General features: G+C 58.1%; 1 protein-coding gene across 1 annotated transcript; it reads left to right on the top strand.

The window, feature by feature from the left end:
* The first annotated feature begins 275 nt into the window (after positions 1 to 275).
* Positions 276 to 20,809, top strand: NDUFA10 (NADH:ubiquinone oxidoreductase subunit A10). Its single transcript, XM_004597453.4, has 9 exons — positions 276 to 477; positions 1,271 to 1,486; positions 2,470 to 2,556; positions 3,685 to 3,806; positions 4,636 to 4,715; positions 5,403 to 5,457; positions 6,654 to 6,739; positions 15,900 to 16,008; positions 20,656 to 20,809. Exons 1-9 carry the CDS (start codon positions 291 to 293, stop codon positions 20,722 to 20,724), a joined length of 1,011 nt encoding a protein of 336 aa, XP_004597510.3. The 5' UTR covers positions 276 to 290; the 3' UTR covers positions 20,725 to 20,809.
* The last annotated feature ends 3,960 nt before the right edge of the window (positions 20,810 to 24,769 follow it).

Below are 24,769 nucleotides of genomic sequence, written 5' to 3'. Positions count from 1 at the left end.
GGGTGTGAGTGTGTGTGTGGAGGCAGAGCTGTGTGTGGAGGCTGAGATGTGTGTGTGTGTGTGTGTGTGTGTGTGTGGAGGCTGAGCTGTGTGCTGTGTGTATCTGGGGTGTGAGTGTGTGTGTGGAGGCTGAGCTGTGTGCTGTGTGTGGAGGCTGAGATGTGTGTGTGTGCTGTGTGTATGTGCTGTGTGTTGTAGGGAGACATTGCAGTGAGGCGAAGGAGGGGCAGGCTGCAGTGTTGCTTTTGTGGCTGGTTCACTGTGCTGGCAGTGCCTCGGCTGGCAGGCTCATGTGCTCTGTCTTGCAGGGAGCACTGCACACCAGCGCCCTGTGCAGCCTGCGCTATGGACCCCTGGCGTTCCTCCTGGGAGACAGAGCATCCAAGAAGTGGACGGAATCCAGCAAAGTGATCACTGTCGACGGGAACCTGTGTTCCGGGAAAGGCGAGCTTGCGAAGCAGATTGCTGGGAAGCTGGGTAAGGGCCAAGCCCTGTGCCGTACGCTCACTTCAGTGTGGACTCGGTGAAACTGGGCCCAAAGTGGGTGTTATAAAGACTTACAGAGGATAGAAGCAGAGAGAGAGATCCTTCATCCTCCGGTTTACTCCCCAGATGGCTGCGACGGCCAGAGCTAAGTGATCCAAGGCTAGAGCCAAGAGGTGCCTCCGCTCTTGCTCCTGGAAGCCAGGCATGGCAGTTGAGCCGTCTTCTCCTTTCCCAGGGCATAAGTAAGAAGCTGGACCGGGAATGGAGCAGCTGGGTTCGAACCAGTGTCCTTATGGATGCCAGCGCTGTAAGCGGAGGATTAACTATGGGACCAACCTCTGACTTTTCTGAACTGTTTGTTGAACGATCTGTTTCAGTCTTTGCTGGCTGGTTTTGTCTGCATTGACGTAGAGGCTTTCCTGTGGGCTGGCCCGGCCCAGCCGGAGTGTCGCCTTACAGGGGGCACTCGTGGTGGCTTGAGCTGATGCCACAGGGCACAGCAGCTCTGGGCTACCCCTGTGGCACTGGGCAACATGCTTCCAGAGGAAGTAGGGCGTGACCCAGCAGCTCACATGTCCATCCAACATGTGTGCCTCAGGCATGCCAGCTGCTGGCTCACAGGCTCCTGTGCACAGTGAGCACAGCTGGGCAGCGGCTGCTTAGGGCTTCAGGGGGCAGCCCGGTCCAAGGGTGCTCAGGTGGGCTCTCTGCTGGCCTTTGTCCGACTACCTGCGCCTGGAGGGATGGCCCACGTCTTGTCTCACCCCGTTATTTCTCTCCTCAGGCTTAAAGCACTTTCCGGAAGTGGGGATCCACTACGCGGATAGCACCACGGGGGACGGGCAGCCCCTTGGCATCCACTTCAGTGGCAACTGCAGCCTGGAGAAATTTTATGATGACCCGAAGAGTAATGATGGCAACAGCTACCGCCTGCAGTCCTGGCTGTACGCCAGCCGCCTGCTGCAGTACGCGGACGCCCTGGAGCACCTGCTGAGCACAGGTGCGGCCCCCAAGCATCCCTGCTCGGCCTTCTCCACAGGCTCGCCCTGGCAGATGGCTGCTCCCAGAGCCGACTGCGGGGGTTTTGTGAGGCGGGCGCCATCTTCCCTTGCAATCCCTGTCACCTCTGCTGCGTGGTGACATTGAGGTGATGTCACTTCACTGAGGAGACCGCGGTAAGACTAGGGATGGTGTGGAAGGTCCACGCCCTGAGCTCGGCACTCCACTCGTGTGTCAGAGTGAAGTGGAAAGGAAGACGCCCCAGCAGCAGGAGGAATGGGGTCATACTGTGTGCTATTAGAGCCCACTGGCAGCAGAAGGGAAATCTGGAGGGGGCTGGCGGGGAAGGGACCCACAGGACCCCAGGCCCCTCCAGGAGAGGGGGCAGATGGACCAGGGCTGTGCCTGGCGTAAGGATGGGTCAGAAGACTGGAAGGTAGGAGGGAGATGCAGGGGCGAGGTGTGGGTCGCTGTGAGGCCTAGAGAGCTGCTGCTGCTTTGGGGACTGCCCTCGTGCGTGGGCACGACCTGTGGAGGATTGGTGTGTCTGGTGCGTGACCTGTGAAAGGCCAGCGTGTCTGGGGCATGACCTGTGGAAGGCTGGCGTGTCTGGGGCATGACCTGTGGAAGGCTGGCGTGTCTGGGGCATGACCTGTGGAAGGCTGGCGTGTCTGGGGCATGACCTGTGGAAGGCTGGCGTGTCTGGGGCATGACCTGTGGAGGGCCAGGGTGTCTGGGGTGTTACCTGTGGAAAGCTGGCGTGTCTGGGGTGTGACCTGTGGAAGGCCAGCGTGTCTGGGGTGTGACCTGTGGAAGGCTGGCGTGTCTGGGGTGTGACCTGTGAAAGGCCAGCGTGTCTGGGGTGTGACCTGTGAAAGGCCAGTGTGTCTGGTGCGTGGCCTGTGGAGGGCCGGCGTGTCTGGTGCGTGACCTGTGGAGGGCCAGTGTGTCTTCTGGGCTCTCACGGGCTGTGTGCCTCTGCAGGTCAGGGTGTGGTGCTGGAGCGCTCCATATTCAGTGACTTTGTCTTCCTGGAGGCCATGTACCGCCAAGGCTTCATCCGCAAGCAGTGTAAGTCAGGGGAAGGGAGCTCGGCTAGGGGGCTGGAGTGACCACAAGGTTTATCTGGAGGGGGTCTGTGGTAAGGGCAGGTTCCATGCAGGGAGGATGTTGGGCTCCACACAGGCTGCTGGAGACGATTGGGGCCATGACCTTGGACTTGGCCCGCAGGTGGGCCACCTGTGAGCAGTTGTGGAGGGCAGAGGCTAAGAAGTGTCTTGAGGGAAGAGTCCCTTGAGGTGGGGTCTTGGAGAGGCCTGCGGATGTCCTGAGGACTGGGCAGCGCTAGACAGTTGGATGTCAACAAGGAGGGTGCCTGCTTGTCTTAGGAAAGCCGAGCGGATCTCGCTGCTGGGCTAGCTGGGGCTCTGGAGCCGCTGCAGTGAGGGCGGGGCAGGTGCAGCAGGAGTGCCAGATGGGATGGGGTGGTCTTCCATGTTGCATGGACTGTGCCCCTCTGGCAAGTCACTTCAGTGTTAGAGTGGAGAGAGCTGATTGCATGGGCAAAGAATAGGGTCATAGGACGAAGGGGATAGGAGGCGGGAATGTTGTACCCAGCAGCTGGTGGGGGACTGGCCTGCCACAGTTCCAGCACATAGAAAGCAAGTCGTGTCCCGCGTGGTGTGCTGGGCCAAGGTCCATGTCAACTGAGCTGTCTTGTTACAGGGCAGTGCCTAGGCACTGAGCCGTGTCCAGGCCTTGTGCGGGGCCCAGCGTGTGTGGTCCGCCGTCCTGTGCGGTTGCTGACCGAGCCGTGTCCGGGACCTGCGCGGGGCCTGGTGTGTGTGGTCTGCCATCCTGTGCGGTTGCTCACATTCCCTGCCGCACTCAGCAGCCGTGTGCGGGTGGCCTCCAGAGTGAGAGTTATGGGTGATGGTCCCCGCATGGCGTGTGTTTAGATGTGTCCAGTGGGCAGGTCTCTAGTTCAGAGTTGGCTGAAATGCAGGGACTTGTGTGTTCTGTCTAGGTCTGCTGCCTTGGTCAGTGCAGGGCAGGGGCCTGCGCTGGAGAGTTGCTGTGAGCCTGTCCCGTGGCTGTCAGGGGTTTGCTCATGATGCTGGTTTTGTCCCTTGCTCTAAGGGAGCTCTTGTTGGAGCCCCCATGGGGGCATGAGGTGACGCGCTGTCGTCTGCGTGCCAGGTGTGGAGCACTACAACGAGGTGAAGAAGGTCACTGTGTGTGAGCTCGTGCCCCCGCACGTGGCCATCTATGTGGACGTGCCCGTGCCCGAGATCCAGAGTCGCATTCAGAAGAGAGGAAATGTGAGTGAACCCCTGTGTGGCCCCGCGAGTGGCTTTAAGACTTATTTTTATTTGAAAGGCACAGTTGAGAAAGAAGAGAGGATGTGGATGTGCTGTCTCCACTCCCCACATGGGTGCAGGGACCCACGGGTCAGGTCCATGTTCCACTGCTTCCCCAGGCCATTGGCAGCCGGGACATGAACTGGTGCCATACAGGATGCTGGCCCACAGGGCGGGGAGTTAGCAAGCTGCACTCCAGCCTAGTCCCTTCTTGTGTTTTTAGTGGCTGAGATGAAATAATTGACATGCTGAGACACTGAGTTGAAGGGTCCGCTGTACAGTTGCATGCATCTCCACGACTGGGTTTTGTGACATTCTGGGCATTTTGTCAGCACACAAGCCCAGCTGTGTCTGTCTCTCTCCCACAAGGGGGCTGGACACGCGTGGTGCCAGGCACGGCCAGGGTCCTCACACTGGGACCTTAGAGTCTGCGGCAGGCTGCAGGCAACCGAGGAAGCAAACAGGAAGCTCCTCCAGGAGGGGGAAGGTCAAACAGGGTGAGGGCCCTGTGCCCTTGGCGTTGCTGGGTTACCAAGCGGTAAATTCTGGAACTTGATACTTCCTGTCTCGGTTTTCAGATCTCTGTACATGAGGTGACGCCGAGGGCACTGGGGAGCCAAGGGGAGACGGTGGCTGGCTGGGAAGGGAAGGGGCGAGAGACCACACCCACTGTACCTGTGACTGCAGGAAGCCCAGACTGTCACTTACTCCGAGGGCGCCTCCCCCAGCCTCCGGCCACGGGCTGGGAGTCCTGAGGCGCCCGTGACTGTCAGCTCTCTGCCTTATCCAGCCTCACGAGATGAAGGTCACCGCGGCCTATCTCCAGGACATCGAGGATGCCTACAAGAAAACCTTCCTCCCTGAGATGAGGTGAGGCAGTCTGTTGTCGGGTCGGTGGGCGTGCACTTGTCTCATTAATGCTCTTCCTGCCGTTAGAGTATTAAGGTGTTTTGGATGCTAGCAGTAAAGCCAGGCTGTGTCGCATGGTGCAGTTAGTACCAGAGGGTTCATCAGAGATGTGAACGAGAGTGCGCGCTGTCAGTGGCCATGCGCAAGGCAAGGGACCAACACAGACTCCAAGGTGGTCTGGAGGGGCTGGCCCAGGTTTTCAGTCCTGTGGGGGGTCAAGCCGACCTCAGCACCGCCTCGGGGAAGTAGACTGAAGGGCAGCAAATGTGGTGACCCTGTTTGTGGACCAGGGCTGAGAGGTGTGGGCGCAGGCTGGGCTGCCCCGTGGGTGTGCTTGGAGCATGTGACTGTGTGGTCTTGGCCGCTGACCCCTGGCCTCCAGCCTGCAGTCCCTGGGCTCCCTGCTGAATCCCTCGGGATTGCTAGATGGCTGCTAGGGTGCCACAGGCTCAGGGCGGCGTGGTCAGGCAGGAGGGCATGGACAGACCTGCAGGCACACAGGCACATTGTGTCCTCCCCAGTCAGGCGGGCGAGTCCCCCAAGGCAGTATAGGCCCCTGGGTTGGGTGCCAGGAGCAGGAGCTGTGGGCGGTGTGTCTGCTGCAGCGTGGAGGAGCTGGCGCTGAATGCCATCTTGTTTTTCTTACAGTGAGAAATGCGAGGTTTTGCAGTATGATGCACGGGAAGCACAGGACGCAGAAAAGGTGGGTAGGTGGTTGGCAGGTGGTTGGCAGGTGTGCGGGCTTTCCTGCCCTCATTCCACTGTCGTGAAAACACCAATGTGCTATACACACCCGGCTATGAAGTTTCTTTTTATTTTTTAATCATTTGGTTTCTGTGATCTGTGGCTGTGGAGAGGAGGGGCCCTGGGTCCCCTGGCAGGAGACTTGGTGCTGTGGGGGACTGCAGGTGGACAGGTCAGGCCAATCACTCAGGAAAGAGACTCTGGGGTGCACTCTGAGTGACAGACGAGAGCAGTCCACACCCGGGACAGGTGTGGGGGGAAGAGCGCCGCCCTGCAGGTTGGGGGCAGGCACCCAGTGGGCATTAAGGCAAATGAACATGGACCTCAAGACTTGGAAACGGAAATACAAATTTACTTTGGTGAAAAGAAATTTTGCGATCTATGTCATTTCATAGTGTTTTCCATGAACTCTTCGCAAGTCTGTGGATTTGAAACTTTTTGGCATTGAAATAATTGTCTAATCCCATTTTCCAGAAAGTTTTTGAAATCCCCTGTATTTAAGTATAAGTTACTGAAAACAAAGCAAAGTGACAGGCAGGCTAAGCATTCTGGGAGGAAGTGTGGGGTCAGGGCCTGACAGGTGTGGCACACCTCAGGGCAGAGCTGTCCTCTAGGATGCGCGCATGTTGCCCCCCATGGGGATGGCGAGAAGGTGGCCCTGGATGCTGTCCCCCACGGCCCTGTACTGTTGGGCTGCCTGTTGTCTGAGCGTTGCAGCTTGGGCAGGATGTTAGCAGCGGTACCTCTGGTCTGCCTTGCTGTGTGCGCCATTGAGGGCACTCAGGTTCTCACAGCTAAGGTGAGGCTCTTAGGGCCCAGCATGTTTCACAGTCACCCCCTGGGCGACATCAGCTATGGGGCTCCCCAGTAAATGCCTCCGTCTTGCCTTCTAGAATGAGTTTACCTGGGAAGAAACGAGAAGTCGGTCACCATGTCTGGCTCTCCCCACCTGGCCTGTGTACTGGCTCCAGGCCTGTCCAGGACCCAGCTTGAGCGAGGGGAGCCCTTGGCTGGCCACTGTAGGAGGTGGTCAGGGGAGCTTCAGGGCCCAGGATCCCTCCTGCCAGGTGTCGGCCACTTAGAGCATGTTAAGTGTCACCTCACTGAGGTTTCTGATGCCTCCATCTTGGTTACACTGGCTGTGTTTGCACCCAGGTGGTGGAGGACATCGAGTACCTCAAGTGTGACAAAGGGCCGTGGCCCTCCCAGAATGACCGGACCTTGCACAACCTACGGATGCTGTGAGCACAGAGTCTGAGGGCAGCGGGTGGGGCGGGCAGCGGGTGGGGGGGGGTCCACTGCCCACCCTGAGCTCCCGGAGTCAAAGCAGTGAGATTCCAGGTGGTGGGTCATGCCCTGTTGCAGGTTTCGGGGATCAAGCGAGGTTCACATACTTGTCAGATACGCCCCCCAGCTGGGGAGACGCAGTAGGAATACAGCTTGTGGTCGGAAGGGCCATGGCCAGAGGTGGCCCTGGGCTGGAGGACAGTGGTCTGGGGGTGCAGGATGTGAATCCTCAGCACCGCGCCAGGGGCCAGGGAGGCCGTGGATGGGAGGGTTGTGGGAGCTAGCTGTGGTGCTCCTGGGAGCCGCGGCCCTCGTCACCCACATCGCCTGCCCTTGCCATCCTCTGTCGTGCCTGGCCTCTGTCCATCCTCAGCCAGCCGCTGCCCTGGTGCTGGACTCCGCTAGTTGCTCCCACCTTCCATGATCGCAGTGTGGGATCCTGGGCGCTCTGGCCATCTGACTCCATTCTGTGGTGCCTTCCCAGCTCCAAGGTTGCAGACACGTGGACACGCACCTGAGGGCATCCCGCAGATCTTTGGCTGGCACCGTAGATGAGTGCCTGCAGCCCCGCTCCCCTCCCCTGGCCTGCCAGCCTCCTGTCCTCTCAGCCCAGCAGCCTTCTCCCAAGGGACACCCTGCTCCCGTGTGCTGAGTGCCCACCGCAGCTCTGAAGCGCTGTTGGCCACGGCCCGCTGGATGTGCCCTCAGACGGGTGGCTCCTGGGGGTGGGAGTGCCTTTTGCAGCACTTGGAGACTGCTCAGCAGTGTGTGAGAGAGAGAGAGAGAGAGAGCTGAGCATTTCAGGACATTTTGCAGAAGGCAGTGGAGGACACATGGACAGCTGTTTGGGTTTCTGCTCTTCGGGCCAAGTTCCAAGTGCCAGCCTGGCCTGACCCTGTCATGTCTCGTTCCAGCCACAGCCTGGGAAGCTGTGAGCAGGGCCGGACCCCAGCCCTGCCCTGCTCCGTGCCCTGGAGCCTTGGCCTGCAGGCTGGGCATCACTGAGGGTGTGTGGCAGTGTCCCTGTGACATGGTGTGTCCATGGGCTGCTGCTCCTCCCTGACTGGGCAGGGCTGACCGCCTTCTCCACCCACTGGGAGGGCACTTAGCTCAGCCTCCCCTGATGGATAGGCCCCAGCAGCCACCGGAGTGCAGGGCAGTCAGACGGTGAGTTTGTCTTCCGGAGGCCGCCCGGTGGTCTTGATAGAAGAAGGGGAGCATGTAGCTGAGCACCTGCCACCAATGTGATGCCAAGTCCTGCGTCTACCCTCATGCTGCCCTGTCTCCTCTCTGCCTGCGCCATAGCTGCAGGGTTCTTCTGGGGGAGAGAACAGGCAGAGTAAGGTGTCTTACCGTGACTGGCTAGGAATCAGAGGAACCAGGCATGCTGGGATCTGGAGGACCCGTGGGCAGGCTTCCCTTAGCAGCCCAGTGTGCGAGCTGCGCCCTCCGTGGGACAGCAGCTGGGGGCTGAGACCAGCTTGGTCTGTATGTCCTGTGTCGTGGCATCGTGAGCGTGTCCTGTGCTGTGTGCGCTGGCTGGGACACACATGGGACTGACCAGCTGGCTGCCGAGTGGCTCTCACACTGTCAGAGGGTGGAGAGGAGACAGGGTTTCGGGGGGTCCCTCACTGCCGACTACTGCCTGTGAGTCCACCAGCATAGGTGTGCTGCCCTCTGAGGTACAGGTACCCCACTTAGCATTTCCGCAGTATCCAGCTTTGCCATGGCCTGCATCCCAGATTGGAGTGCCTGGGTTCTAGTCCCACCTTGGGTCCTGATTCCAGCTTCTTGCTGATGTGCTGTCTGGGAGGCAGCAGGGGACGGCTCAAGTCCTCAGGTCCCTGCCCCAGTTCCTGGCAGCCGGTGTCCATCCGGGTCCCTGCCCCAGTTCCTGGCAGCTGGTGTCCATCCGGCCAGGCCCACTTGGGTAGTGAATCGGCTCAGGGAGTTCTCTCTCTGCTCCCCTCATTTCTTCCCCTTTCTCTCTGCCTTTTGAAAAAAATAAATAGTTGAAAATACTGAGGCGCTGGGCCTGATTCTCGTTGAGAAGACGCTTTACAACAAGTTTTTGGGGCCCGGCACGTTGGCCTAGCAGCTGGAGTCCTCTGCTTGAACGCACTGGCTCCTGGCTGCAGATCAGCGCAGCACCAGACGTTGCAGTCACTTGGGGAGCAACGGAAGATCTTCGGACAGAAGATCTTCCTCTCTGTCTCTCCTCTCTGCATATCTGACTTTGCAATAAAAATAAATAAATCTTAAAGATTAAAAAAACCCAAGTTTTTGAATTCTATATCCCCATTTTCTCATGTCTTCCTCAGTTAACTCTGAGGTTGGCAAAGGCTTTTGCTGCTTTGCATGGGAGTCTTCAGTAATATTCCTTGTGCCTTTGTCTCTTTTGCTGTTGGTCATTGTACTTCTGGTTATCAGATTTTTCTCCTTGGGGCAGGTTTCGAAGCTATGTCACCCACAGGTCTACAGTTCAGTTTTACTTACTGTGGTTGGTGAACGGCTCTTTGCAGCCAATTGTGGCACTCGCTTCAGCAAGTTCCATGTCTGGGGTCGTATGTGAGCCCAGCTCCTGGCTCGCCACTCTCACCTCCTGTGATCCTGTGCTGAGGCTGCACCGTTGTCTGTACAAGCTTTCTCCCTCTTCCGGTTGGAGCAGGTCCCAGGATTAGGGAGACAGCAGGTGTCCTGTATAGCTAGGTTGTTGGTCCTTGACCGTTGGCCGTTAGGTCTGGGGGCCACCTGGACCTTTTTTGACCTGTACAATGCCAAAGTCGGTATTATTTTCCCTGTGGGACTGAGCTCAGTGAGTTTGCTCCCAGCTCAGTGCATGTGCAGCTCACTATTGTCCCTTCAGTCTTAAAGTTTTTGCATACTGTACAAAATAGCGTTGATGTGCCACTACTGGAGTTCTTGATCTGCCGGCAGTCAGGTCCGAGGGCTGCCTGGACCTGTCTCGGGTGCAACCTTGATGCGGTGCAATTCAGATCTCTGCTTGCTGAATGCCGCTTAGTATCGGTCACTGCAACACCACACTGTGTGTCTGCTGCTTTCCTGTCAGCGGCCAGGGGCCTCTCTGTCCTCTCCTGTTTCCTCTCAGTGTCCGGGTGCCCCTCTGTGTCCTCTCCTGTTTCCTGTCAGTGTCCGGGTGCCCCTCTGTGTCCTCTCCTGTTTCCTGTCAGTGTCCGGGTGCCCCTCTGTGTCCTCTCCTGTTTCCTGTCAGTGTCCGGGTGCCCCTCTGTGTCCTCTCCTGTTTCCTGTCAGTGTCCGGGTGCCCCTCTGTGTCCTCTCCTGTTTCCTGTCAGTGTCCGGGTGCCCCTCTGTGTCCTCTCCTGTTTCCTGTCAGTGTCCGGGTGCCCCTCTGTGTCCTCTCCTGTTTCCTGTCAGTGTCCAGGTGCCCCTCTGTGTCCTCTCCTGTTTCCTGTCAGTGTCCGGGTGCCCCTCTGTGTCCTCTCCTGTTTCCTAGAATGTGCCCTCTGCCTCACATTGGCTGATTGTCTGTTTAAGGGTGTCCTCACCCTGTCCCGCCATCTTGGCTCTCTCCTGCTGTGTGTTATTCAGGGCCATCTCACACCAGGAGTTACTTCCTTGGGTTCCACACATTTTGAAGAGCAAATAAATTTAGAAATTAGTTTTTAAAAATACATATTGTTAAGTCATGTTTTTTGTTTTGAAGATTTATTTATTTTATTACAACGTCAGATATACAGAGAGGAGAAGAGACAGAGAGGAAGATCTTCCATCCAGTGATTCACTCCCCAAGTGAGCACAATGGCCAGAACTGAGTCAATCCGAAGCTGGGAACCTGGAACCTCTTCCAGGTCTCCCATGCGGGTGCAGGGTCCCAAAACTTTGGGCCGTCCTCGTCTGCTTTCCCAGGCCACAAGCAGGGAGCTGGATGGGAAGTGGAGCTGCCGGGATTAGTACCAGTTCCCATATGAGATCCCGGGGCGTTCAAGGCGAGGACTTTAGCCGCTAGGCCATGCCGCCGGGCCCAAGTCATGTTTATTTTTATATTATTTGAAAATCTGAAAGATAGAGGCAGACAGAGATCTCCCGTATGCTGGTTCATTCCCCAGGTTGTTCCGGCAGCTGGGGTTGAGCTGTCTTGAAGCCAGAGCTGACAGTGCCATCCAGGTCTGCCCTGCAGGGCACAGGGGGCCAGGACCTTGAGCCATTGCCTGCTGTCTCCCAGATGTGTGTGCGGGGAGTGGGAGAGTAGGTGGAGCTGACGCTGGGGGCTGGGGCAGGGAGCTGGGCCATGGGAGGGGAAAGGGAGCCAAGACCGGGGCAGGGGACGGTGGCAGGGGGCCAGGGCGGGGGTGGGCAAAGGGGTGTCTTGCCCCTGCGCCACACTGCTCCTACAAAGTTCTACGTTCATTTTCATTTAGTTGGAAATAGTTTTGACTGAAGAGACCTTTGACGGGCATTGAACGACCTCCATGTGGGAGTTTCTCAGCAGTTTCTGTTGTGGCTTAGTGCTGAACTCCGCTATACTCTGAGGGCCTGCTTGCAGGAAAGCTCGGGATGGCTCATTGCCACTTCCTGGCCAGGAGTGCTCTGTGGTGATGGATATTCCGTGGAGCTTAGTACGTGGACTCTGCTGCTGGGACGGCGGGTCGGGTGGGGCCGACAGATCGTGTCCTGGGCTCTCATTGTGGCTGATTGTGCCCAAGGGTTCTGTTTCTGGTGGTTAAGGGTCACGCCTCCAGTGCCACCATTGAATGTGTTTGTTTCTCCATAGAGTTGTATAGGTTTTTCATTCTGCAACACACGCCTGAGGGACCGTGCTGTGTTCTTGGACAAGTGGCCCCTCCAGCTGACTGTGGTGCCCCCATGCAGGTGTCTGTGGTGCCCCCATGCAGGTGTCTGAGGGCAGGACGTTCCTGGATCTCCTTCCGTCCCCAACAGCCTTGCTGGGTCCACTCCTCTCTATAGACTGAGCATCAGCACCCTGCCTTGCTGGGTCCCCTTTGCTCTGAGGATCAGCACCCTGCCTTGCTGAGTCCCCTTTGCTCTGAGCATCAGCACCCTGCCTTGCTGGGTCCCCTTTGCTCTGAGGATCAGCACCCTGCCTTGCTGAGTCCCCTTTGCTCTGAGCATCAGCACCCTGCCTTGCTGGGTCCCCTTTGCTCTGAGGATCAGCACCCTGCCTTGCTGGGTCCCCTTTGCTGTGAGCTGTTAGTCTGGAAGTCCTTCTTTGTTTCAAAACTCCTTTTAAACTTTCAGCCCAAACCTTTGTGTACTTTCGCTCTGCCATTCTGAGCCTGGACTGGGGGTTGGGGGGGAGACGGCCGGGCCACTGTGGGCATGGGTTTAGTGCAGCCTCACGGTTCCAGGAGAGGCAGAGTGGCCTGGGGGTATTCCCTGAGGAGGTTTCATGCTGTTTCCACTGGGGAGCAGAGTGCAGGACCTCCCATTCTCCTTTTCTATGCTATATGTGTGTGTGTGTGTGTGTGTGTGTGTGTGTGTGTGTGTGTGTGTGTGTGGTGGGGTCCAGCTCACTTCCTGGGACAGGCCAGCGGCACAGCAGCTGTGAGTCTGCCAGTGGTGTGGGGCAGGAAGCCTTCTCACTGGTGTCTCTGCGCCTTCTTTTCCTCCACTCTGGAATGTATGAGTTTATTCTAGTTTCCTGGCGCTGTGCTCTGAACAGTCGAGCTGTAAGCATGTGGTCATGAACGTTAAGGACTGTTTAATCACCGTTTAGGCAGTTGTAGAATGCTTGCATTCCAAGCAACCTGGGTGGGCTCCCAGCCTCGCAGTGAAGACCCTTGGTATGCCCTGGTGGGTGCCTGGGCTGGAGTCTCACTCTGGTCCAGCCCAGCTCCTGTTAAGGCACAGCCTGGGAGGCAGCCTGGGCCCCTGCCGTCCACCTGGGAGCCCCTGACTGCTCGGCCCAGCTGTGGCCCAGCTGTCGCAGGCATTCCAAGGATGACCCAGCAGGTAAAGGTGTCACTGCCACCCTGTATGAGATGTAGTGCCGCTAAATTAAGCATAGATGGCGCTGTTTCTCCGTAGCTCTAGCATGCAGCAGCCCCCCACCCACCCCAGGCCATTAAGTTCTTGATTTTCCAGCATTTTCTTGGGCTTTTTCAACTACAACAGGGGTGGGGCACATCCAGCCCGGGGCCATGAAGAGACCTACAATATGATTTGGTCTGGCCCCACCAAAGCAACTTACAGGTGGGACTCAAAAATCAATGAGCAGGACCCGGCGGCGTGGCCTAGCGGCTAAAGTCCTCGCCTTGAACACCCCGGGATCCCATATGGGCGCTGGTTCTAATCCCGGCAGCTCCACTTCCCATCCAGCTCCCTGCATGTGGCCTGGGAAAGCAGTCGAGGACGGTCCAGGGCTTTGGGACCCTGCACCCGCATGGGAGACCCGGAAGAGGTTCCTGGTTCCCGGCATCGGATTGGCACGCACCGGCCCGTTGCGGCTCACTTGGGGAGTGAAACATCGGACGGAAGATCGTCCTCTGTGTATATCCGGCTTTCCAGTAATGATAAAATCTTTAAAAAAAAAAAAAATCAATGAGCAGCTGATGTTTAAGTTGATGGTTGAGTATGGCCCATGAATAATGTGGGATCCAAGTAACCCTTGGCAGAATAGAGGTTCCCCACATGTAAATTCTGAAGAAAAGCAAGCCGGCGTCCACTGTGCTGTTGGTGATGCTTGTGTGTGTGCGACCCTGGGAGCTCACTGTAGAAGTGCTCTTGGTTTGGCTGATCCCAGGTAGAGGCCTTTCATCTTATCAGGAGACACTACACACTCACGCGTGTAGGAGCTCTCAGGGTCACATACGCTCGTGTACACGTACATGTGCACTCACATACACAGTCCTGCATGTATACACTCCACACTGACACACACACAGGTACACATACACACACACATACACTCCTACATGTGTACACACTCCACACTGACACACACACAGGTACACATACACACATACACTCCTACATGTGTACACACTCCACACTGACACACACAGGTACACATACACACACATACACTCCTACATGTGTACACACTCCACACTGACACAGGTACACACACACATACACTCCTACATGTGTACACACTCCACACTGACACACACACAGGTACACATACACACATATACACTCCTACATGTGTACACACTCCACACTGACACACACACAGGTACACATACACACACACATACACTCCTACGTGTGTACACACTCCACACTGACACAGGTACACACACACACTCCTACATGTATACACACTCCACACTGACATACACATAAGTACACATACACGCTCACACACACATATATATGCCCTCCTACATGTATATACACTCCACACTCACACGCTCACAGACAGGTACAGATACATGCTCACACACACACAATTATACTCCTACATGTATACACACACGCTCACTCATGTACTCTCACACCCCTGTGTGTGTACACATGTACGTATTGATGCATCTGCACACTGGTACACATTCACACACGTGTACACTCATTACTTGTACACGCCTGCCTACACAGTGCACACCCACACTGCCTGTGCTGACTGCGTCTGGGAGAGGGCAGGCGTGTGCAGTTGGGCCTGAGCCCCTGTCCTCCTGGAAGGAGGCTGCAGCGACGTTAAGTATTTTTTAAAGATTTTTTTTTTTAATTAGAAAGTCAGGTTTACAGACAGGAGAAGATACAGAGAGGATGATCTTCTGTCTACTGGTTCATTCCCCAGGCGGCCACATTGGCCGGAGCTGAGCCAGTCCAGAGCCAGGAGCCTCTTCTGGGTCTCCCACGTGGGTGCAGGGTCCCAAGGCTTTGGGCCACCCTTGACTGCTTTCCCAGGTCACAAGCAGGGAGCTGGATGGGAAATGGAGCAGTTGGAACAGAACAAGCGCCCATAGGGGATCCCAGCGGGTGCAAAGTGGGGATTTTTTAATTTTTATTTCAAAGGCAGAGTCACAGTGGGAGAGACAAGTCTGCTGATTCCCTCCCCGAGTGGCCAGCCAGAACTGGGCTGCTCCAGAGCTGCTTCTGGGTCTCTGGGTACCGGAGCTCAGGCCTGGGGCCTCTACTGCCTCTCAGGTGTATCAGCAGGGAGCTGGATCCGAAGTGCAATAGCCAGGACTGGAGCTGGTGCCCATGTGGGATGCTGGCACCGCAGGTGGGGGCTTGGCTTGTTGTGCTGTAGTGCATGGTGGGCACCTGCCTGACCTGCAGAAACCTGCGTGGAGGCACTCAGCAGAGCGCGTACGTAGCCGTCCATGCCGTATGGGGGTCACGGGTGGCCAGCCGTGTGGGCAGGGTAGGGCTTGGCCGGACTCTGAAGACGTGCTTGTCTGCCACCGTGGGCATCCCGCAGCCCATGGTGTTCTGCTTTCCTGCAGGAATTGTGAGGGCTGCCCCTTCTGCCTGGGCCCTGCGGCCAGGAGCCCGCTCGGGGTGCCCGCCTGTCCAGGCCCTGCAGCCAGGAACCCATTCGGGGCGCCCTCCTGCCCCTGACAAACAAGAGCCCTCTAGAGCCCCCAGGCCACTCAGTCACTGTTTGCTCTTTGGACTCCTTAGGACATGCTTTTCATCTTCAAGAATACTGATTCTGGTCAGAGAAACTGTCAGCACAGTGTGATACCGTGCACACCTTGAGCATTTGATGGATGAGATGACGCTGCATGTCTGGATGGAGTCGGTGTTCACCGCAGCGCCGTTAGCCAGTGGCGTGTCTGATCTCTGGAGTGCGTGATGCCCTTGTCAGCTTGTCTGCTGATGGCCACAGCCTGGGGGCAGCAGCCAGGACAGCTGTGTCTGAGAGGCATGGGCCATCCTTGCTCGTCCCCTCAGGAGTCAGTTAGGCCTTGTATGGGTATTCCTGGGGGGCGCCAGGTGAGCCTGGTTCTGGGCTGGAGCGTTTGCTCACGGCGTCTCATCGCTGCTTCCAAGTGTGAGGCACAGGTGGCCTTCCCACCGTGTCTGGGTACAGGAGGGAAGGCCGCTCCTGGGGCAGCCTGCCCGTGGACGGCGGCCTCCGTGTGACGTGCGGAGGTTTGATGTGCTCATCTGACTCGACCCCCGCCATCTGACCGTCCTGTCTGGGTGTGTCTCCTCTCTTAGGGTTCAGGACAAGCTGCGGGTGCTGAACTACACCTCCATCCCCATGTACCTCCCTGAGATCACCATTGGAGCGCACCAGAGCGACCGCCTCTTCCAGGAGTTCAAAGAGGTGAGACCCGTCTGCGTGGCCATCGGGGGGGCCTTGCTGTTCTTCCCCATCACTCCCACGTGGGGTGCTCGTGTGGTCCCCTGGGGCGCTGCTTGTTGGACATGACACAGTGGACTTCAGCAAAGTGATGTCATGTCGCTTCGCTCCCAGAATTGTCTCTGGCTGGAAGAGGCTCTGTGCCGTGCTCACAATGTCCTGGGATGGCACTGTGGGGCCTCTGTCAGACCTCCCAGAAGCTCTGTAGCTGCTCAGGGCAGGTCCCTTGGGACAGGACAGCTGACTCCTGTCTGTGCTTCTGTGGGCAGGGCAGGCTGAGCCCTTCCTCCCGAGCCTGCCCGGGCCGCGCCCTGGCTTCAGTGGGCTGGGCGTGGCTGCCGGCAGAGGCGTGTTTCTCCAGGGCTGGCACTGTACTGCAGGTGAGTCACCTCCCGTGCTGCCAGCGTCTCAGAGGAGTGCTGCCTGACAGCGATGGCCCGTGTGCCCGGGCCCTGCCAGCTGTGTGGGAGACCCGGATGGAGCTCCTGGTTCCTGGCTGCAGCCCTGGTTGTTGCTGCTATTTGGGGTGAAACATCTTTCACTTTAACTACATTTCAGATCTTTATTTTTTAAAAAGTTGTCCAGCACCCCGTGTGGGCGGCTCTGCTGGAAGAAGCAGGGTCTGTGTTGGTGTAGTTGTCCGAGCTAACGTGCAGACGGTGCGGTTCTGACCCTGTTTTGTTTTGCTCACTGTTTGTGTGAACGTGGCCTGGCATGAGAAGTCATCAGGCACCAACGGGAAAGGAACTAAGCCCAGAATTTGCCTCTGGACATGGTCAGATTGTATCAGGAGCTAGTCAGACACAGGTGGCCCCCCAGGCAGTGGGGAGCTGTGCCAGGTGCATTTTGAGGCCGTCTGCCCCCTGGGAGCTCATGCCAGCTGGGGGAACTGACAGCAGAGCAGGTGACTCTGGGTCCCTCCTGAAGCAGAGGACGGGCAGCAGTGGGCATGTGTGGGAGGGCAGGAGGAAGAGCCCCACTTGCCCAGACTCACGGGCAGGGCATGAGTGTGCTCAGGTGGCCGGGTCTGGGGGTTGCAGTAGGGGCACTCAGCTTGACCGAGTGGCTGGGCGCAGTGTTCTGGTGGGGAGACCGGGCTGTGACTGAGGTGGGTCCCCTGCTGTCCCCCAAAAGCCTCTGTTGGCAAGTGGCTATGTTACTGCATGCTGTACATGTTGCTATGGAGGGTCCAGGCCAGGGAAGGTGCGGGTGGAGGGCCTGGTGATGGTTCCTCACTAGGCGGTGGGTGCCAGGCTGCTAGCGTAGGACTGTGAGAAGGGGCGTGGCCGGGCAGGTGCAGGCGCAGGCAGTGACGGAGTGGGATTGGAGAGCGGTGGGCTCCCGGGGAAGAAGCTGACAAGTGAGCTTGCACGTCTGGGGGGCCTGGGCTGGCCTGGTTTCCTGGGGTGGTGAAGGAGCTGCCTGGGGCGTGCACGTCTGTATGTCTCTCCCTGTCTCCTTCCCTTCTCCCTGGGTATGCCCCCACTCTGCTTCACCAGATCACCAGACTCCTTGCTGTGGAAGCTGCATGCTTGGTGGGTGCACAAGTTTTTGGGTGAGCAGAGTCTGTGCAGGGCCTGTGGGAAAACAGACCTATCTGTGGTCTTCCTGGAGGCTTGCCCTCTGCCGCCTCAGCCTGGGTCAGCATAGCAGTCTCCGGGAGCCACCCCCAGCAGGCACGGCTAGCGTGCGCCGTCGCCGGGAGAAGTACAGCTGCCCTGGTGTGACGGGTGGAAGTGTCCCCATCTGAGTGGGTCCACCCTGAGCCAGTCAGTGGGCGAGGTAAGCAAGGACGCCCGTGCGGGGCCCAGGAGCCCAGGTGGGCAGGCAGCTGAGCATGCTCAGGGCGGTGACCCGTGCACCCGCGAGACTTCAGGGGTCGGGAGTGGCTGCCTGCCTTTGGTTAGCATGTGGGAGGGGACAGGGTGGGTGTCAGAGAGGCCTCCAGGTCATGAGGAGCTGGACCATGGCATCCATGGGGGGTGGAGTCCAGGCAGCCCTGGGCTCGACTCAGAGACCTCACAGCCGGTGTGCAGAGGGGACATGGGCGGTGAGAGGACGGGCATTGACCGTGGCCAGCCCATGCCTCGCGCCCCACTGGCCATGGGGGTTGAGGCTTCATTCCTTGAGCAGGCCTTCTGCCCGTCCAGGCCCAGCCTCACACAGCAGATCTCCACTGCATAGCCAGCCCCTCAGCAGGTATGTGGCTGCTTCTTCACCAGGGCTGGCGCTCGGGCGCCCTGGAAATGCGTTCTCCCACCCAGAGCGGCCATGCTGCTAGGGCTGTCACTCTGTGCCCAGGTGGACACCAGAAGCGGGAGATGCTGCCGCTGCCGGGGGCCTCCCACACCTGTGCGGGTCAGGCTGACTCGGTTCCCTTTTCTGCTGCGCTCACACCAAGGCCGTTGCCAGGACAATAGGAACTTGAGTTTTGTCTCCTGCTAGTTTTACTTCTTTACTATCTCATGTTTTGGGTTTTTTTTTCACCATCACGTTGTCATTTTTTTTAAAAAAAAGCATTGATTTATTTGAAAGAGAACCAGGGAAAGACAGGAGAGGGATTCTCACATCTGCTGGTTCACTCCACAGATGGCAGGGCCCGGCCGAGGCCAGGAGCCTGTGGCTCGGGGTGTGAGAGGCTGAGTGAGGCGGGAGGCCAGGGAGGCCAGGAGCCTGTGGCTCGGGGTGTGAGAGGCTGAGTGAGGCGGGAGGCCAGGGAGGCCAGGAGCCTGTGGCTCGGGGTGTGAGAGGCTGAGTGCCAGTTGAGGGGTACACCCAGGCCATCCCGGGGAGGGGGCGGGGCAGGCTGCCTTGCTGCCGCACCAGACATTGACCGACTAGGTGGAGAGCTTTTCAGTTTTATTACATTTGATTTATCTACACAGTAATGAAAATTTAGGGAAACTGTATATGAAGAAATGACTATAATAATTTCTACAGTGCTTGTCTTTAAAAGGAATGAGAAATTCTAAGTGGATTCATTAGCGTTTATATTTAATAATAGAAGAAAGGAGCTGGCGGTTGGAATCTCCACACCTCGCCCACTGGGCAGTAGGTTCAGGCCCCTCGGAGCATCAGGAGTGAAGGCAGTCATAGCTGTAACAGCCCATTTCCTGCCCCCGGGGCACTGTGAGGGGCATCCTCCAGGGACTTGAGCTGAGAGAAGCTGTGCGTGGCCCGTGTGGCACTGAGCACGCGGACATGCCCCGGGGACAGTATGGGAGTAGGCATCTGCAGAAGCGCACAGGAAAGATGAGAGTCCGTCATGCCGACGGGGACCCAGGAAAGCTGGCCCCATCTCTGCTTCACGCTGCTCTGCAGGAATGGGGTGACAGAGCCCTGCTCAAGGCCACGCCAGGCTGACCTGTGCTGCACACCGTGGTTGCTGGGGTCAAGCCCACGCCTCCTGCCTGGAGAGGAGACTGTCCACCTGCCTGCCGCAGCAGCCAGAGAGGGGCTTCAGGCAGCCCCTTCCTGAGGGTCCGTCCTAGATTTGGCCAGTCAGGAGGGGCAGAGCAACAGCACATCTGAGGGTGTCCAGCTCTGGTGAACCCAGCGCCCTTAGCTGGCCCACCTACCTACGCAGTGACTCCTGTCGGTCACTGGAGGGCGCTGATGGGCTGTGTGGACTGTGCACACAGGCCAGGGTTTCTGGGGAGGGACACCCACTGACCTGGGTAGCTCGTGGAGAGGCAGCACCGTGCGCCAGGCACCACGTGGCTGTGTTGTTTGGGGGAGAACTGCCTGGAGATCTGTGGGAGTCAGGTCTTGCCACAGGGTCAGGCGTGTGCAGGAAACCCTGTGGGCTTCCTGAGTGAGGTGGGTGGGCATTTGCTCCCACTGCCAAGCAGCATTCTCTTGCCTGTGGCCCTGTTGGCTGTGTGGGGCAGAGAGGGCAGGACGGGGCAGGCTGCCTTCCATACTGCTGGCACCTAGAAGTCCGTCGGCACAAGGCATCTGCTGTTGGCTGCAGGGACCCCGGCCCAGGGCAGCTCCCGCCTGAGGCCTGCAAGGCTTGCATTAACATTCCCGCCGTCTTCCTTGCTTCTGATGGATTGGGATTTTGAAGAGGTTTATTATATCTTATTTGAAAGAAAGTTACAGAGAGGAAAGAGACAGAAGAATCTTCATCCACTGATTTACTCCACAGTAGCCACCTTCCTCCGGGCTTCCCAAATGGGTGCAGTGGCGCAAGCCCTTAGGCTGTCCTCCACAGCTTTCCCAAGCTGTTAGTTGGGTGGAAAGTGGAGCAGCTGGGACTCAAACTCGTGCCCGTATTGGATGCCAGCATTGCAGGTGGTGGCTTTACCTACTGTACCATACCACCGGCACCCCCTCACCTTATTTTCCATAATTCTATTCTATTTTCTTTGTGGCTTGCTCTGTTTCCTCTCTGATGACAGTTGGCCCACGAGCTGTGCATGTTCTGCCGCCACGCACGGTACAGGGCTCGCAGAGCAGGCCTGTGGGCCCAGCCCTGCCTCTCAGGAGGTTCCCAGGTGTCCTTGCCTCTGCCACTCCCCACGCGCGGAGGGAAGAGTCCTTGCTGTACACCAGGGACCTGCCGGCATATGGTTGTGCTAACTCACGTGTCACGGCTTCCTCCTGCAGCTGCCAGGCCGCAAGTACAGCCCTGGGTACAATGCCGACGTAGGTGACAAGTGGATCTGGCTCAAGTGAGCGGCTGCCCGCCACTCAAGCTGCACCGCCAGGAGGAAGGAGCTTCGGTCAGCCTGCCTCGCAGCCCCAGGACAAGAGCAGCGGTCCAGGGCTATGCTGGAGGAACCGCCCAGAACCTGTGGCCGCTCCCCAGGCCCCGTGCAGACATGAGGAAATAAAGCCGCTTGCATCACACCTGCTGGTCTTTGCTCACTCAACGCTGGTTCAGCTCAGATGCCTCATGAGTTTGTGGAAACTGTTAGAAAAAATCTTGGTGGTTCTCAGAATTTTTTGCACCGAAATAAGCTTCTTTTAATTCTACTTTGTAAGAACTGTTTTTTGTTTTTTTTTTTTAAGTAAAGGTTTTAGTTTTATTTGAAAGGCAGATTTACAGAGAAAAAGAAAGGGAAAGGTCTTCCATCTGCTGGTTCACTCCCCAAGTGGCCGCCAACAGCTGGAGCTGAGCCGACCCGACCTGAGGCCAGGAGCCAGGAGCTTCTTTCAGGTCTCCCACACGGGTGCAAGGTCCCAAGGCTTTGGGCTGTCCTCGACTGCTTTCCCAGGTCACAGGCAGGGAGCTGGATGGGACATGAGCTGGCACCTACATGAGATGCCAGCACTCTAAGAAGAGGCTTAGCTTGCTCCCACAGCACCAGCTCCTTCCTTGAGTGTTTTGAAGTCCACCGTGTTAGAGTGAAGAGATTTGCTGAGTTGTAGTTTGGTAGTATAACCGCTACGTGAGAAGACAGGGAGGAGAGATTAGAGAAAGGAACGAAGCCAGCCACAGCCATTTGAGCACTCCTGTGAGAGAAGGGCTGGGCGGGGCTCCGGTGGCTGCGGTCAGCTCCTTCCGTGGCCTGGCGGCGGGCACTCGGCCTGGTGGCCAGAGCGTAGCCCAGCGGAGTCACGCACTGCGCTGCCTGTATGTGGGTTGCACCCAGGAATACCCACCACCACTCCTTTGGGGAGCTGCAGCTGGAGTTGTGCAGGGGTAGAGCTGTGCCCGGGCTCCCGTGTGCTGTCCTCTGCTCCGGGGCTCCAACTTGTCCCTGGGTGGCTGTTCAGAGGGCATTGACACCAGACCCTCAGGCCTCACTGGTTCTGTTCCAGAGAGCACGTGCCCAGGCAGAGGGTGTGTGCGGCCCCCTGCACACCACCCTGCCCCCCACTTCTGTGCCAACAGAAATGGGACATAGACCCAAAACAGGGCAGCTGGGGCCCAGCCACATCCTTGCTTCTTGGATTTGCTGAGGGAGTGACTGACCAGCTGGTGCCCACATGATCCCTCACCACAGGCGGGGCCATTGTGTGGTCAGGGTTTCTGTTGCCACAGTTGGGTCCCTTGAGGCTGGCATGAACCAGTTGTGGCCACCCAGGGCAGCCCCATGTGCTTCGTGCCCTCTAGGTCTGTGCCCTGAAGACACATCGGAGGCTTCCCTCCAGGCCCACCCCTCGGGACTAGGTGCGCTCGTGACTTGGTTGCCTTGGGGGCATCAGGACATGAACTGTTTTTAATGGTTTATTTGTTTATGAGGCAGAGTGACAAATTTCCCATCCGCCCAGAAGAGGAAGCCTGAGTGCTGCAATCACGGAGTTGCCCCTGCTCCGTTTCCCTGGGCCAGCTTTAGCCCCTGGGAACCACACACACACACACACCCCAGCACCTTCTCCTCCTGAGCCTTCCAGGTGATTCCTCAGTGGGCTGCTGGGGCCAGGCCCCTGGTGCAGGGTGCAGGGGCCAGGACACAATGGCATGTCTCCCCACTGGGTCATGGAGTCCTGGCAACATTCCCCCACAAAGAAGCAGGTCAGGCTGCTCAGTCCTTCCCACCAGAGGCGTGAGATCAACGGTGGAATCCACTGCGTTTTGTGCTCTCCTGCAGCCTTGTACCCTGGTACGCAGCAGTGCTGACTAAGCAACCAGTCTGCAGGCACCTCCCCCATCTGGTGCCAGGTTCTGATGCCTGCTCCTGGCGAAGAAAGGGGCAGGGACGAGGGGCCACCAATAGGGTTGAGTGTCCTGAATAGCTGCTCGCAAACACAGAGCCAGCCCTCCCTCGTCCTGGCCCATCCTTGGTGACGCCAGGTCTGTGTACCTGTCCGCAGGCAGGACAGAGGACCCTCTTCAGTTGGTCACATGCGCACCTCCCTTGTGGCCCTTGCAGCAGCCTACACAGTTAGCGCCCCCCAGCCTGAGGAGGCTGCTGCCCCAGTGGGGATGGGTGGCGCCTGCTGCCCCAGTGGGGATGGGTGGCGCCTGCTGCCCCAGTGGGGATGGGTGGCGCCTGCTGCCCCAGTGGGGATGGGTGGCGCCTGCTGCCCCAGTGGGGATGGGTGGCGCCTGCTGCCCCAGTGGGGATGGGTGGCGCCTGCTGCTCCAGTGGGGATGGGTGGCGCCTGCTGCCCCAGTGGGGATGGGTGGCGCCTGCAGCTGCAGGATGGAAAGGCAGCATCTGAGCAGGCCACCTGACAATAGGGCAGGAAATTGCGGACCGTAAGAAGCGGCAGATCCGGGAGCAGTTATCCAGACTGGCAGGCCGTTCTGCACATGCACAGAATAGCTCTAATTGGCGCTCTAAAACGCCTGCATCGCCTCCCCTCCCTGTTCAGACCATGCAGTAGGCAGTGGGGCGCCCAGCTCATAGTCGCCCACACCTCCCTTTCAGAGCTGGTTCTGAACGCCCTATGCAGGGCAAGGAGATCTGGATGGGAGGTGTGAATAGGTCTCCTCCAGGACATCTCCCCCAGCGCCTCAGATACCTGCTCAGGTAGGTGTGAGGGGCTGGGGTCAGTGGGCAGCAGCTGGGAACTCCACACTGCCGCTTGCTGTCCCCGGGGCATGTGGCTGACCCAGAAAGACTTCGGGCTTGCCAGGTTGAACTGAGCTCCAGGCCGGAGTCAGGTCCACCTGCAGTCAGGGACCCCAGCAGGTATAGAAGGGTTGGTTTCCTGGGTTCGATCCCCTACCCCCAGCAGATGGTCCTGGGGCCCTCACAGGAGCTCGCTGGGACTGGGAGTACAGCCCTCACTGGAAAATGCCCCTGCCCAGCTCCCAGTTGGTCAAGCCCAGTCCAGTCTGCTCATAGCCGGCCGATACCCTGCCCTTTATGTTTGTGCCACCCAGAACACCTGCCCCCGCTGTGGCTGACCCATCAAAGGGGGCCACGAGGACTGAGGAACCAGCAGAGGTCTGCTCACAAGCTGACCGCACACACTAGCTGACCGCCTACGAGCTGATTGCACAAGAACTGACCGTTCATGAGCTGACTACACATAAACTGGCCATTCATGAGGTGACCACGCACAAGCTGACTGCACAAGAACTGACCACGCACAAGCTGGTTGCACAAGAACTGACCAGTGAGCTAACCATGCACGAGCTGACTGCACAGGAACTGACCATGCACGAACTGACCACTCACTGTCCACCCCAGCCATGGACTCAGGTTTCCGACTCACCCTCTGGGCAGCCTGGCTCAGTTCGTAGCCACCCAGCTGCCCACCCTGCACTTTGCTGTGAGCACCTGCTTCTTGCGGCCTGGATGTGCAGACCCCGTTTGGTGGGGGGCTTATGGCCACCTGCTGTGGCCATCACATAGTCACCTTCCCCTGAAGTCCCAGAGGTCCAGAAGGAGCTGCTGATGCTCCGAGTGAGAATCAGAACCACCTCTGTGCATGTGCACGTGTGAGGGACAGGCCACATGGCTTTGCCCAGGCCTGGCACCCCATGGCAACCAGCTCCTACTCAGCTTCTGTATCCTTAGGGCACAGGTCACGCATGGCCCTCATCCACACATCACAGGTGGCCCTCACCTGAGGGCCCGTAATGTCCACTGCTGGTCTTCCCATGATACCTGCATGCTGAGGCAGTGTCCACTCTGCTGTCATTGTCCTACTGAGAAACCCTGGGTTGGGGTGGGCAGGGCCTGGGCAACCAAGGAAGGAGAGGCCTCTGACGGGTTCCTGCCAGTGTAGACAGCCCCATTGTAGATGTCTGGTGAGCACAGGCAAGGGTAGAAGAGGTGCTGGAGGAGCTGCGGGCCTCAGCGCTGGACCCAGATGCCAG

The sequence above is a fragment of the Ochotona princeps genome, chromosome 5, assembly GCF_030435755.1.
Source record: "Ochotona princeps isolate mOchPri1 chromosome 5, mOchPri1.hap1, whole genome shotgun sequence".
Lineage (NCBI taxonomy): Eukaryota > Metazoa > Chordata > Mammalia > Lagomorpha > Ochotonidae > Ochotona > Ochotona princeps.
Note: the sequence above shows the minus strand (reverse complement) of the source record. Positions and strands in the feature narration are given on the sequence as shown.